The following is a 14,980-nucleotide window of genomic DNA, read 5'->3' on the forward strand; positions in this document are numbered from 1 at the left end:
ATCTCACCCACATTCATTCTTTTCCTGCAGCCCAAACCTTCACATATTACACCTAGCCAGCATGTCCAGTGAGGTCCCTCTAGGGAATCAGTAATGTTCAGCATGCACGAGCTCATGCATGAGCTGAACTGCTGCTGTCCTCCTGCCTCCCTCCAAACCCTGGGCCTTCCTGGTATGTCATAAGTGCTCAGTAGATGTCCATCACATGGAGAAATGGAGGCTGTCTTTATCTCTAATCGCCTTTGATTTGTAAACTCTACCACATTATGTCCTCCCCAATGAAGAGGAGGACTCTTCTTAATCTGCCTCATTCGCCTGAGCCCGTGCAGCCTCGTTGTCCATCAGACCACAGGTCTAGGCCCGTAACAGGGCGTAAGCGCAACCCCGTACCCCTTCTTATTGGCATGTATGCATATGCGCACACGTGCGCGCACAGACACATTTCTTAGCCGTTGGAAAGCACCGCATGGTCTTAAAGCAAATACCTTCCATGGCCAAATTAAACAAATACAAATGTAAGACTTCTTTTTTAAGAATAATAAAATCTGTTTTCTGTCACTTCAGAGGTCAGTCCATTTTCAGCCTTCTAACCTTGAATGAGGCCTCTGATATCCTCCAAGTAACTTGGGTGACCCCCACTTTGCAGGAAGACGTGCCTTCCCTACATCCCCGTCAAATTGTGTGGAGTTACATTTGCGTTTCCTCAGCTCTTTATCTGGGCTAGGGTGACCTACAAGGGGCTAACCAATCTCCTAGCACGTGGCTCTTTACGTGGCTGGACATGGAAGACATACGCCTACTAGTTTTGGCAGCATCTGGTCCTGACAAAGGAGCTTGAAGTGCAGTTTTCTGGCCTTCCTGTCCGGGAATTCTGGACCCTGCATTGGGTTCTATGGTCCACTTCCACCAGGCTCCAGGAACGCCCCCAGAAAGGTTACTCTTGGTCCTTCAGCTGGAGTGGCCCTTTCTGTGGCGACAGAGTACTGGCTGGACTTGGAGCTGCAAATCTCTGGGCCCAAAAGAGGTGAGACCAGCAATCCTTGCCTTCTAAGGCAGTGATGATGTCCTGTTTCTCCCTCTGGTTTCAGAACTTGCCATCCTAGTACTCTGGCCTCATGTCCATCTCTCCCTCTAGACCCTAGGCATCTCCTTGAAAACAGGGATTGTGTCTTTCTTCCCTCTCCATATCCTCAAACAGACTCCAAGTAGAAACTCAGTAACTATTATAGAATTGTTACATAATAGGGCCAAGTAGACAATCAATGTATCAGTAGTTGTAATCATGCCGCCAATTAGATGGATGCTAAAATGGACTTCATAGAGACCCTGCCCATCATTTTGTTCTGACATTCAGTGAACATCGAATACTGGGTACTTTTCAGGGCCCTGGGGACCAATCTGTGAACACAAAGGCACCATCTCTGTTCTCCTGGAGTTCATGTGAGGAAACCAATAATGCTCAAGGAAATAAGCAAAATAATGACAAATTGTGGTCATTGTTGTGGAGGAGCTGACCAAAGTGCTGTGACTGAGATTAAAGGAAGGGTTGGGGTTGGTAGTGAGGGGCTGCTTTAGGTAAAATGGCCAAGAGAGGCATCTTTGGGATAAAGGCAGAGACCTCACAACAAGAGGGTGTTGCTTGGTTCTCTTCCTGAGTATAATAAGGAGAATGGATTGGAGAGTGCAAGAGAAAGTTGGATTCAGCTGCCTCTGATGGTTTTGGCCTTAGTTTTAATAATTTTCAATAAAAATGTTTTAATCATTCCATACATTATCTGGAAATGCATGTTCATATCATCTGGCTGCTTGGGGCCACGATCTGTGAATTCACTTTTCTGATCTTATTCCTTCATCCATTTTGAACAGTAGGTATTGAGACACTGGGATGCATCAGACACTGTGGGGACTTGGAGACCCTGCCCTCATGGAATGGTCGCTTGTGGAGGATAGACACTCATGGTGGAACAGGAGACAGGGACCACCCAAAGGTTCCTCTGGCCTTCTAGCCTCATCCGTCGTCATACACTCTCCTGATCCAAACTGGATGGATGAGGCTAGAAGGCCATGGGGGACCACAAAGGGCCTCTCACACCATGCTGACAACCCTGCTTCTGGGGTGCCATTGAAGAATGCAAGCAGCAGGGGAGCATCATCTGATTTACATTTCGTGTAAAAATGCCTGCTGGCAAAGGTTTGCTCCAAAGTGGAAAGGGGAAACATTTGGTGTGCAACAGCCAGGACTGCAAGTTCAAGCAAGTTCTTTCACGGGCTCCAGCTGCCTTTGCTTCCTGGATCTTAGACTGGAAGGACCCTTGGGGATTAACTTATCCAGCCGTCTTATCTCATATGTGAGGACAGTAATGCTCAGAAAAGTGACTTGCTTGTGGTCAGTCTGTCCTGGGCTCTGCCCAAACAGCTGTTTTGATGACCAAGTTGATTGACCTGGAGAGGGATAGGGGAACTAGGTGTAAGTGTCACGATGGATCATCAGGGTAGCTCATCCACATGCTGGAAACACAAGGCAATGCGTTTCTCCTCAGCAGGGATCAGAATTTTATCCATGAATATTAAGGATAAGAATGTACTTTCATTATTATGGGTTAAAAAAAGTAATTGGATGATCATGCAATCAGATAAGCAACTCTGTAGTGATTCCAAGGCTTAATGCCCAGGTACAGCCACAGGCTGTTTATTATTATTTTTTCTGTTGGCGGGATCAACCAGGTACCAGGCTATTTATTTTGGCTTCAAACCGAGATATTGTTTGACACCTCAGGCTTCCAGCTGTCAGTGTAGTGGCTCAAAGTCTTCTCTCTCGAGTTGAGAGGACATCTATTTGATCAAAATAGCATTGTCTGGCTTATCAGTTACATCTTATAAGCATGTTTCCATAGTTAGAAACAACCACCGCCCCAAAAACTACAACTGTGTTCTCTGTCCCATGAAAAGGCGGGCGTGTGGACACAATGTATATTTTTTCTCCTCAAACAACACAGTGAAGTGATTCAGAGCATGGAAGTGGGGTCAGGCAGGGTGGACTCTGTTGCTCACTCACCACCTGTATGTCCTGGGCCAGTTAAATAACCCCTCAAACCCTTTTTCCTCATCTAGCAGGTAGGGATAATATAGTCTTACCAGATTCACAGAACACTTCTGGGATTAAACGAAGTAAGGAATAGAAAAGATTCCACACTGGGCTTGGGATATAAAAGCATTTGGAAGAAGAAAAGTAGTTAATTGTTTTGCTTCTAAATGATTGAATTTTTCTATGCAAAGACTTGGAGAAGAATTTCCCTGGAGATTGACCCAGAATGAAATATTATCGTTGACTCTCGGTTATCAGCACTGCAATGGAGAACTTGAAAATCATTTACCTTGGGCTCAGAAACAAATTATGCTTTTTTTTTTTTTGATGGAGGGGCAATAAACGCACTTTGTTTGCCTTTGTGTTTGGCCTCTGTCTGGTGGTCTTTGAGGGACTTGCTTCCTGAGAGTGATGGGAGGTGCCTGTGCAGAGAATGTCAGGAAGAGGGTGCCTGCCAGTCACCAACATTTGCCACAATGTTGAGCTGGAAAAAATATCCTTCTCTCAAGTGTATTACTAAATTTATGAAGGTGCCTGGTAACATCTGCCAGAAGAGCCAATATTCCCGTCTGATTGACCACAGTCATTCACGAGTCTTCACTATTTGTCCCAAAACAAGCAGGATTTCTTCATAATCTCCCTTGAGGGCCTGCTCTAGGACACGAAGTAATTTTTCTACTCTCTTATCTTCAAGTAACTGGAGGAATTTGCTGTTATTTCTGCAGCACTCAGGCCTGAGCTTTGTGGAATTTGCATGCCAGGGAAGTGAGGGCATTGGAAAATGAGCGAAGAATAAAGGAGCATTACAGGGCTCTTCTATGGTGAATTTTCAGGTCAAGCATAAAAGAATTGTTTCCCATTCTTTCTGATATGTTAAGGTCCTCACACGTGCTAAGTCTTTGCTAGATGCTGTATGGTTTACAGAAGGAGAGTTTTCTGGCTGTTATTCTTAGGGAATCTACCATCAATATAGAAAAATACAATTTTCCAAATGGGAAAGGATAAATTCAGATGAGATAGCTGAGGTGCAGGGTAAAGAAAACAGGATTCCACTAAACATCTACAGTTCAGGTCCCAGTCACCTCCCTAGTCTTGTTTACTCACCCCCACCCCACCTCAGGTTCTTTATCTGCAAACCCATGATGATACCGACTGCCCAGGGCTGTTGTGGGAAGGAAAGGGATTCTGTGTGTGATAGCACACAGTGGTGGCCAGTCCTGAGAAGTATAAGTGTCTGGAAGCTGTTGCGTGAATCCTGTTGATCAACATCTGCACAGCCTCACCCCTACCTGTGAGCCCCATTGTCTTTGCTTTCTTCCCGGGGAACTTTGCGTTTCCGTACACAGTGTCATTCCCCAGTCCCGGGGAAAGGAATCCTGACTTTCTCACTGGGCTATGCTAAAAGTCTCAGTCAGTCTCATCTCTATTCCACATCGTTTGTCCCTTTCCCCTATGTTACAGTTGTATATACTTCATATGTTTCATCCCACAGCATCTGTCTCAGTGCCTCATACACGTAAGAGACCTTAAATATTTTTCAAAAATAAAAGGATTTTTATGGATTTAGTGACTTGCACTGGCATGGGATGTGTATTTTAAGAAATGAGTGTTAGACCCCTGGAGGAGGCAGAATTTCTGGGATATCGTGGATCTGGCGCTGTGCTAGAGCTTTCTCAGAGGTTACGTCATTCCATCATGGCAATACTATCCCCATGTAACAGATAAGAAAACTAAGTCTTCCAGATATGTTGGACCAGCCCAACCTTACCCAGCTGGTAAGTGGCAGAGTTGGGATTCAGATTCACAGCTGCCTCACTTCTGGTCTGACATCGGGAAGAGAAGCATTGGGTACCCACTCAGCATCTCAGATCACATGTAGGCACAACTTCTTATACATAAATTATTATACCCAGAATTACATACATGAATAGCCAACCTGGGAGGCAATTCTTAGAAGCCAAAACATGTGTTTCAAATTATTCTAGACACATTGCTAGAGACCTGAACCGTCAGTTTCTTTGCTGGGCACAGTGGCTCATGCCTGTAATCCCAGCACTTCAGGAGACCAAGGCAGGTGGATCATTTGAGGTCAGGAGTTCGAGACCAGCCTGACTAACATGGTGAAACCCTGTCTCTACTAAAATTACAAAAAAAAAATAATAATAATAATTAGCTGGAGCGTAGTGGTGCATGCCTGTAATCCCAGCTACTTGGGAGGCTGAGGCAGGAGAATCGCTTGATCCTGGGAGGCAGAGGTTGCACCAAGATAGCGCTACTGCACTCTAATCTGGATTACAGTGTGAGACCCTGTCTCAAAAAAAAAGTCAGTTTCTTGTCACGTTAAAAGTAGAAGTAGAATTTGACCCACCACTGGTCTCATCCCATCTCCAGCAGTTATCTTGATACAAGACCTTCCTTGCATACCAGTTCTCCCTCAGTCTTAGACCATTTCTTCACTGCCTTGCAGCAAAATCACATTAGGGATCTGTTTGTACTCACTGATGCCTTTCCATTTTCCTCCCCTAATAAATTAGTTTGTATAGTTGGTCTTAGAAGTCAAACTTTTTGTTTTTCCCCTGACACTATAACTGCTAGGTCTTATTTTTTTCCTGCTCAGATAGGTTTTATAGAATATTTTTAAAGTACATTGTTTAGGGAATTTCCTTTCTTGCCATGTTGTGATTTTCTGGAAGAGATCTTCCAGAAGAGCTTCATTGTGTCACCCTGCTTCGAAGTGGGTCTGTGCCTGGTAGTGTCTGTGATCCCTTGGGCTCCATGTTCTCCTCACCGCAAAGACTTCTTTTCCCAGCCCAGAGGAATTTTAGTCCAAGCATCAAATAGAGATTTCCAACTCATACCTCTCTCATTTTATCTGATAGGTGGTCACAGGCAGTTATGTAGGGTCAGCCCACGCTGCCTCTTACCAGCCATGTGACCTCCGACAAGTTATCTTTTCTGAGCCTCAGTTTCCTCATACATTTAAAAATGTAGGTTGAAGATGCCAAATGTGAGCAGGCTTGGTAGAGTCAGGATTCCTGTCTCCCGGGAGTAAAATGGCAGAGGATGCGCCAGGCGAATGCATCCTTTCCTTGTAGCCAGGGCATGGTTTCCAAATCTCTGTTTGGCTCCAGGCCAGGCCATGTTAAGAGCCCTGATCACTTCTTAAGACTCAGATTAGAGCAGTGGTCGTCAACCAGAGGGCCTGCAAGGGACATTTAGCAATGTCTGGAGACAGTTGGTTGTCACGACTGGAGAGGGGGCGTACTAATAGCATCTAATGCATTTAATGCATAGATGCATAGCGTCTCATAGCATCTAATGCATAGAGACCAGGGTGCTAGTAAACATCCTGCAGTGTACAGGACAGCCCCCCACAGCAAAGAATTATCCAGCCCCACATGTCAATCTGGTCACAGCATGGCAAGGTTAAGACACACTGGACTTGAGGGAAGCTGAAGAACCTCGTTCTTATCACATTCCTATAGCCCACATCCCATTTGGCTCTTGGCACTGGGGGAGGAAGTGGGGTTCCATGGAAGTTCTCGTAAGTCTTCATTCAAGTGGAGAGTAAAGTAGCCATCCATCCAGGTGTCAGACAACAAGGGCTATCACAAAGGCGTTCAGGCTGAGGGGGAAATGCTAGGAGTGGCCCTCCTGAAATCAGGGACCACCAAAGATGCTATCACGATTATTACTTAGCATTTTTCTTGAGGTTCCAGTCAACACAATCAGACAGAAGAAATGAATTAGAAGTATAAGTACTGAAGAGGAAGAGGTAAATTAATCATTAATAGCAGACAATTTGAAAAATCCAGGAGAATCAACTGGAAAACTGTTACAAAAACTGAGGGTTCAGTATAATGGCAAGGCACAGAATGATGAACAAAAATCAATACCTAGCCTGTACGTGTGCGACCAGATAGAAGACATAACAGAAGAAAGCCCCCATTTACCAGAGGAATTTAAAATATAAAATAATAGCCTGTATTATTTTGAAGTGGATTCCATGACAATTAACATATAAACCCAAAACAACTGTGCTCTAAATAAGATACAAGTTTATTTCTTTTTCATATGAAAGTTATCTGAAGGCTGATGGTCCAGTGACCATTCCTAGGACTTAGTCCTTGTCTTTATGGTTGTAGGTGGCTGCTACTACTTTAGGTATTATATCCTCATTCATGCAATATACAGAATATATAGAAGAACATATATGTGTGTGTGTATATATGTATGTGTGTATATGTGTGTGGGTATATATACATATGTATATATGTATAAATATATATGTGTATATATACCCACACACACACACACACATATATATAGAGAGAGAGAGAATATATAGAAGGAGGAAAGAAAAAGAAGAGTAAGGCTCTTCCTTTTAAGGAGACTTCCACACATCTGATTGCCTAGAACCTAGTCACATAACTACACCCAGCTCCAAGCGCAGCTTTTAATTCTAGTTCGTGGCTATGTAGCTATGTGCCTGGCTTAAAAAATAGAAAGTAAATGTTCTCTTACAAAGGAAGAAAGTGAGAATAGATATTGGGACAACCAGCAATCTGCCAGAAAATGTCATAAGAAATTTACAAGATCTATATGAGAGAATTTTAAAATGCTTCTAAGGGACACAGATGACATGAAAATGGAAAGACACAAAGTATTATTGGATAAGAAGGGAAGACTCAACATCTTAAAAATATCAACTCTCCCTAAGTTAATTTATAACTTTACACATATTCACAATAAAGACATCACCAGGATTGTTTTTTAACTAGACGAATGGTTCTAAAGTTCATATGGAAAAATAAACAGGAATGGCCAGGAAATTTTGAAAAATAATAATATGTAGACCGGTACTACCGAGTGTTAAAAGGCATTATAAACCTGCAATAATTAGAAGAGTGTGGTATAGAGTGATGTTGTAGAATAAAAGGTACAGGAAAAATCCAAGTGCATGAGAGGATTTAGTACTAGTATTTGATGAAGGTGGTATTTCAATCAGTGAGGAAAAGTGACCTATTCTACATATGGTATTGGGACAACTTACAAAGTTTCTGAAAACAAGTGAAGTTGGATATATATCACACATCTTTTATCAGAGCAAGTCCCAAATATATCAAAGACTTACATTTATCAAATGAAAACATAAAAGTACTAGGAGAAACCTCGGGAGAATACTTTTATAACTTTGAAATGGGTAAAGCCTTTCAAATTAAGACATAAAATCCAAACTCATGTTATAAAACATCAATTCAATTACATAAAAATAAATAATATTGGCATGACAAAACCACCATAAGCAATGCCAAAAGTCAGACAAAAAACTGGGATAAGTGTTTGCAATTCTTATCTTACTGTATGCCCTTTCATGCTTGAAGTTTGTTTCCTAATATAGAAAGAGCTCCTAAAAATCGATAAAAAACAAACACCACAAAAGAAAAATGGGCAATAATTCATGGAAAAATAATACAGATCTCTTTTGAATACATGAAAATATGCTCAAACTTACAGAGAAACTTAATAATATAATGAGATACTGTTTTCACCTATCAAACTACCAAAACTTGATAATATACCATGTTGGCAAGGATGTGGGAAGCAGGCACCGTCATATGTTGCTGATGGAAGTATAAATTGTTCTGCCTCCAAGAAGGGCAGTTTGGCGACATCCATCAAAATTCACATTCTTGTAGTACCTGATTCAGAAATTTCTTTTCTAGGAAATGTGTACAGTTACCTTCACACGTGTGTGAAATGTCCTATGTAGACGGTTATTCACAGCAGCACTGTTTGATAGCATATGCCAGAAGCATCCTAAATGTCCCCCAATAAATACAGTGGAGTATTATATAGCTACAATAAAGAATTAGAAGGCTCTTTAAGTGCCAAGACAGAAAGAGCTTCAATATGTATTAAGTGAAAAAGATAAAGTCCCAAAGAACATGTACAGTAAGCTCTCATTTAGTTAAATGAGGGGAAATGAATATATAATCATATTTTCTTATTTATATATAAAGTATGATCAAGAGAATACACAGGGCATGAATAAAAAGAAACGCCTGTAGAGAGAGAAAAGGGTGCCAGGGAATGGATGCAGGAGGGAGAATTTTTACTGCATGCCCTTTCATACTTTTTGGTTTTTTGAACCCATGAATGTATTACCTATTGAAGAAAAATTGAATGAAACTGTAAATAGATAAATGAGTATAGGCTAGTCACATTGGCTCACATATTAGGAAAGAAATTTTGCTGGGTTTACTCCCCTCTATTAAAAAAATGACCCCCCTCTTTAAAAAATGTCCCATTCCTCAAAAGTACCCTGGCCTTGCATTTGAGGACCGAGTACACAGGGACTAATATCTGGGCAGTTGTCCCTCTTTGCAAAGCTGTCAGTCTCCAGCAAGTTTGATGAGTTCTTGCTACCTGCCTGACCATGTCCCCTGAACACTGAACACCATGGGAACCCTCAGGAGAATAGACAGCCTGCCCGGTTCTGCCTGCCAGCAGGACCCCAAAGTAAGCAAGGCTGGGAAACCATTATTCCCAATCTTCCTCCCCAGGAGTGTCTACAGGCCCCTAGCAAAGAGGCAGCACTGAAAACATACAGCCAGGAGACTCCTGGGGCAGGAATAAGGAGTGGAAATTCAGAGGTCCTGGGGTAGCAGTGCTAGTAAGAAAACCATGAAGGAATCTCTTAGGGAAAGACTAGCTCTTTCTCTTCCTACCACCTTCCACCTCCACTGCATCTTGCCCCTACCCCCACCCCTGAGCCATCATGGCACTGGGCTTCCCTGAGCCATCCCATCCACTGAAACCCCACTCATGAACTGCTTGCCACTGAGAACCCAGTGCCAGGCAAGTTTAGTCCCAGAGGTGTGAGCTCTTTTCTTTATAATGGAACTGAAGACCCCCCCAGAGAAATAGAAAGTCCTGGCAATGGCCCTTCTGGCTCCCGGAAGTCTTTGGACCCACTCTAACTTTTTCTGTCATTAAGGAGAGGAACATAAGTCCCTAACTCTTCCTGGACTTGGTTTTATATGGACAGTTAGAGTTTTCAAGAAATACAGAGGGGTAATTGGAGGAAGTGACCAGGGGCAGGCTTCAGGCCTCAGTGGCAAGACAGCCGGAGGAAGCATTGTGGCCAGGGCCTGCCCCAGCCATAGCCAAGGGCAGCTGCTGCTTGCTGCCTGCAGACGATGCTTGGCTGTGGCAGCCACCCTGGACCACATTTCTCCTGGGGAGAAGAAAGGGTAGAAAGCAAAGGGAGGGTAAGCATCTGGGGCCAGTGCAGGGGAGGGCAAAGAAGAGCAGGAGCTGGGGAGCAGTGAGGCCTTCCTCCTTCTTTGCCCCGCCTGAGGCAACCCCGGGCAGAAGGAAAGGCGGAGACTTGCAGCCTGAGTCAGAAAAGGGGCAAGGTTCAAGCTGGCTTGGAATCTTCTGAATCCATTCAATTTCTGCAAAATTAGAAGAAGTCCTTCCTCAGACATAACAAAGGCTTTGAAAAGAGTGCTTAGGGGATGGCATTTGGGGTATTTTATGAAGTTGGGCTTGGTGACTGGCATTAGAAGAAGTCAACCAATGTGAAGGCAGGAGGGCAGAGGAGTGCGGCACACAGGGACAAGGATGCTGGCTTGCAGGGCAGATCCACCAAGCCTTCACCACCTGTAACTACCTAACTTCTTCTGGCTTCCATTGACTTATTTCTGTAAGGGTAGTTGCCACGTGTGCTTGTTCTAGCTCACAGTGCTGTGCAATGGAACTGTTTAATGGAATTCACAGTGCTGAGCGTGGACCGTGAACTGCGACGTGCTTCCCACACATAAAGAAGCATCACTGTTGTTCCTTTTCCAATTAGTATCACCATTGTGCTGATCGTGTGTGCCATGGGGCTTGGCAGCACTGGATACTACAAAATAGAGGAAATAGAGGGGCATGTGACTCAGTGGGGCCCCAGCTGTCAGCTTCTCAAGGACTCGGACATTTGCAAGTAGGCAGACAGTTCACCCGGTTCCCTTGAACTTGGTTCCTTCATGAAGAAAGTGAGTGTGACAATGTTAAAGACCTTCTACTTTACACACATCATCAGTCCTTCAAATAAGCCTACAAGCAGGAGCGTGTCATTCTGATTCACCAGATAAGGTCACAGACCAGCAAGGTGACTTTACCAGGACAAGGCTACAACCAGTGCTACAAACTCAGGCCCTGAGTCCCAACCCAGTATTTGTCTCACTGCTCCATCACCCATAGCCAGAGCTGGGCCTTGACCACACACAGTGGCCAGGGTCGGGGTGAGGGAACCCTGGTCCCAGGGGCTCAGCTTGGTTGGGCTCACTGTTCTTTCTGTAGTTCATGAGCATTTGCTTAGAGCAGCACATTTTATATGCTCTTTTCTCTCAAGAAGTCCCAGCTGTAAGCAGAAACGGGGTCATGGGTACAATGCAGGCAGGTCCTAAAGTGCTTCCTGCCCCACCTTTGCACTCAGGCCTGGATCCCCGGCAATGACCGGAGTTCACATCTTGACACCAACAGGCCCCCCTGCTTTCTGTGTGCAGAGGAATGGGCCTCATTTGCAAGACCCTTCACCCTCCATCCCAGAATGGCTGTTTCGGGGAGCCCAGGGTGGAGACCACAATGCAGTCTGGGTTCTTCTACGGGATCAGGCTTGCAGGTTCCAGGCATGGTGGCAGGGAATTCTTACCTAGAACCCCAAAGTGTAAAACAGGCCCCAAGGGAGCTGCACTGTTTGAGACTGGCATGCCCCTATGGCTCTTGCTTGCTGCACAGAACCACGTGGGCTCTGTGAGTCCAGGTGATAATAAGCAATGTGCCTGCCTTCCTGCCTCCAGACCTTTCCCCCACCCAGCCTGCTGGCCCCTAGGAAAGAGATCTTACAAATGCGTTGTGCTCATGCAGGCAGGATGCTTATTGCTGTTAGCATGCATTTCAAATTCTTTTTCCTAGCATTCCAGGCTCTTTGAGCAAAACATTCCTGTCTTGCTTCACCATTCACTGCGGCCCAATTCTCTGGCCTCCTCACTACCTTTTGCATCAGGTATATTGGCCTTCTCCTCTCTCCCATCTTCTCTCCTCACAGTGTATCCGACCCTTACCTCCTAGCCAAGTTTCTCTTGAGGGGCGCTATTTCCTGGAGGCCCTCACTGCCTGCACTAGCTGTTTGTGGTCTCCTGCTCTGACACACAACAGCTCGCTTGGTGCTCTATAAAGTAGCGCCTGACTCTTAGGTGGTTTTATCTGTTTCATTGATGTCTCTATGTGTCATGCAGGGACCCCCAGCTGATCCCCATGGTTAGTTCATAAGGGACAGGCGTAGATGCTTCTTTCTTTCACAGCAGGGTCTGATTAATATGAATATGGGTGCATAGCAGGGCTTCCATATATACCTACTGACTTAGATCTATTAAACCACAGCAGTTGATATATTCCTGGGGTTACGGACGTTCCTCCCTCTTGCTGAAGAAAGCTGAGGTGCCATTAGGGGCTGACTAATGTGAGACAGAGCCCCTGGACTCAGATGGGTTTCAAGAAATGCAAGCTTCTTTCAGGACTTTTTTTCTGGAGCTTTCCCTAAGATATGCACATACCTTCAACTCAAGAAGATTATATTGGGCTGAGTGGCATGTTGACAATATGGTCCTGGCCTATCTTGCAGGGATTTGAAACTGGACAACATCCTTCTGGATGCAGAAGGTCACTGCAAGCTGGCTGACTTTGGGATGTGCAAGGAAGGGATTCTGAATGGTGTAACGACCACCACCTTCTGTGGGACTCCTGACTACATAGCTCCCGAGGTAAGACCTGTGTGCAAAGGTTCACCTCCTCCTGGTGCCAGGACCGAGGCAGGGGTCCAAACCCATGCACTGGGGTCATCTAGTGGTACTGGGGGAAGGCTCTGGAAAACCAGGATGGATTCTAGGGAGGAGGGAGAAAAGGGAAGGTAAAAAGTTTGTTGATTGATGTCTGTCAAGAAGTCCTAGTGTTGGGGAGATGATGAGTGAAATGAGAGTAACAAACTGTTTCCCAAACCTGGGCAAGTTCTCACTGAACATCTCTTTCCCATCCTAGTCCAGAACCACCAATAAATCTTTGACCAAGAGAAATTTGTTGACTTTTATTATTGTTTTCATGTCTTTAAAATCAGAATAGGGTGGGCACAGTGACTCACGTCTATAATCCCAGCACTTTGGGAGACCAAGGCAGGCAGATCACTTGAGTCCAGGAGTTCAAGACCAGCCTGAGCAACATGGTGAAACTCTGTCTATACAAAAAATACAAAAATTAGCCTGGCATAGTGGTGCAAACCTGTAGTCCCAGCTACTCGGGAGGCTGAGGTGAAAGGATCGATTGAGCCCAGAAGGTTGAGGCTATAGTGAGCCATAATTGCACCATTGCTCTCCAGCCTGGGTGACAGAGCAAGACCCTGTCTCAGTAAAAAAAAAAAAAAAAAAAGTAAAAAATAAAATCAGAATACAGGAGCATCACTGATCACGGGAACTTCACTTTATCAGCTATAATTTACTAACAGTGAAACCAGGAACTGTTTGCCATTTCCCGCATAGTGGCAGCTGTACGCTGTGGGTACACAGGATGGAGCAGGAAGAGGAGAGTGACGGCGCCTCATTATATACAGATATCAGAGATATTCACTGTGGCCCATTCCAATAGGTCGCCTTTCATGAAAGTTGTTTGGGATGTTTTGCTCGGCATGAAGTGTTTGTTTGCCTTATTCCTGCCCAAACTGAGAGATACCTGGTGTGATATGATTCAGGTTTAAGACATGGCCTGTCATAGACAATCAAAATGATCTTCATGGTTCTGAGACATGTAAGATAGGAAAGAAGTACCAATCCCCACTAACATCGCCCATGGCGGATCAGATAGGTATTAGCCCATTCAGAGCTCATTTCTTTCAGTGGGCATTGTTAGAGCACCTGCTAGGCACAAAGCAATGTGGGGATAAAGAAATCACTGAGACACTTGTCCTATTCTAAAGAAACTTTTGGTCTAAAGGGAGTGACAGATAAGTAAACAACTAATTAAGCAGAATAAATAGGCACATAAAACAAGATGGTATCCTCAGGGATCAGGAAAGGCTTCTTGGAGCACCTGGTGGATGAATTGAGTTGTAAAGAATGAGGATTTCCTTTGACGGAAGGGGTGGGGAGGGTATTCCTGAAAACAACAGGACTGGAATGGGGGCAGGACAGGAAAGGAGGTTCAATGTCCCTGGGCCCTAGATCCTTTGAGGGCAGGGTCTGTGTTTCTAATCTGGGTACTGCCAGGATCCAGCACACAAATCAGGCTCTTATAGAAAGGTTTGTTAAAAAATGAGAACTTATGACATTCCACCATGAGCAAAGGCCAAGGGACAAAAACATCTTGGGCTTTTCCAGGACAGTTAAAAAGTGTAGCTAGATCATAGGGTTTCCTGGTACTCATTGTAATGAATGAGATTGGGATAAAGACCCAAGGAATGTGGCTTTGATCCTGTAGGATCTGTGGACCCACTCAGGGTTCCAGTGGAGGAGGGTCCTAGTCAGATCCATCCCAGGAAGAAGGCAGGCCACAGCCATGCAGATCAGAAGGCAGGGAGTGAGGGACTGATGGTCAGGAGGCTTCACAGACCAGACAAGACAGGGGAGGTCGGAGGAACATCTCGAAGTGAAGGTGATGACTAGTAGGTGGTTTCCCTTTAGAACCTTTATCTTTTAAGAGATCTGAAGAGTAGGGATTTCAGTCTCTCTGCAAGTGTATTCCCTTAGCAAGAACACTAGGAATTCAGCCTTCAAGGAGCAATAAATGAAAGTGAGAGCTTTCAACAGGGAACTGCTTTTCTCATCTTCTTCATTCATTCTTCATTGTTAGAATACT

General features: G+C 44.5%; 1 protein-coding gene across 2 annotated transcripts in view; it reads left to right on the top strand.

Annotated features, from left to right (window-relative positions):
- Nucleotides 1–14,980, top strand: part of PRKCE (protein kinase C epsilon) — a 538,653-nt gene that overhangs the window by 483,647 nt on the left and 40,026 nt on the right. For both annotated transcript variants that reach the window (XM_007970759.3, XM_073022947.1), the window contains one exon: nucleotides 12,762–12,900. In XM_007970759.3, coding sequence (XP_007968950.1) covers nucleotides 12,762–12,900 — 139 coding nt within the window. The remainder of the gene's footprint in view (nucleotides 1–12,761; nucleotides 12,901–14,980) is intronic.

Source organism: Chlorocebus sabaeus, chromosome 14, assembly GCF_047675955.1.
Source record: "Chlorocebus sabaeus isolate Y175 chromosome 14, mChlSab1.0.hap1, whole genome shotgun sequence".
In the NCBI taxonomy this organism is placed as follows: Eukaryota; Metazoa; Chordata; class Mammalia; order Primates; family Cercopithecidae; genus Chlorocebus; species Chlorocebus sabaeus.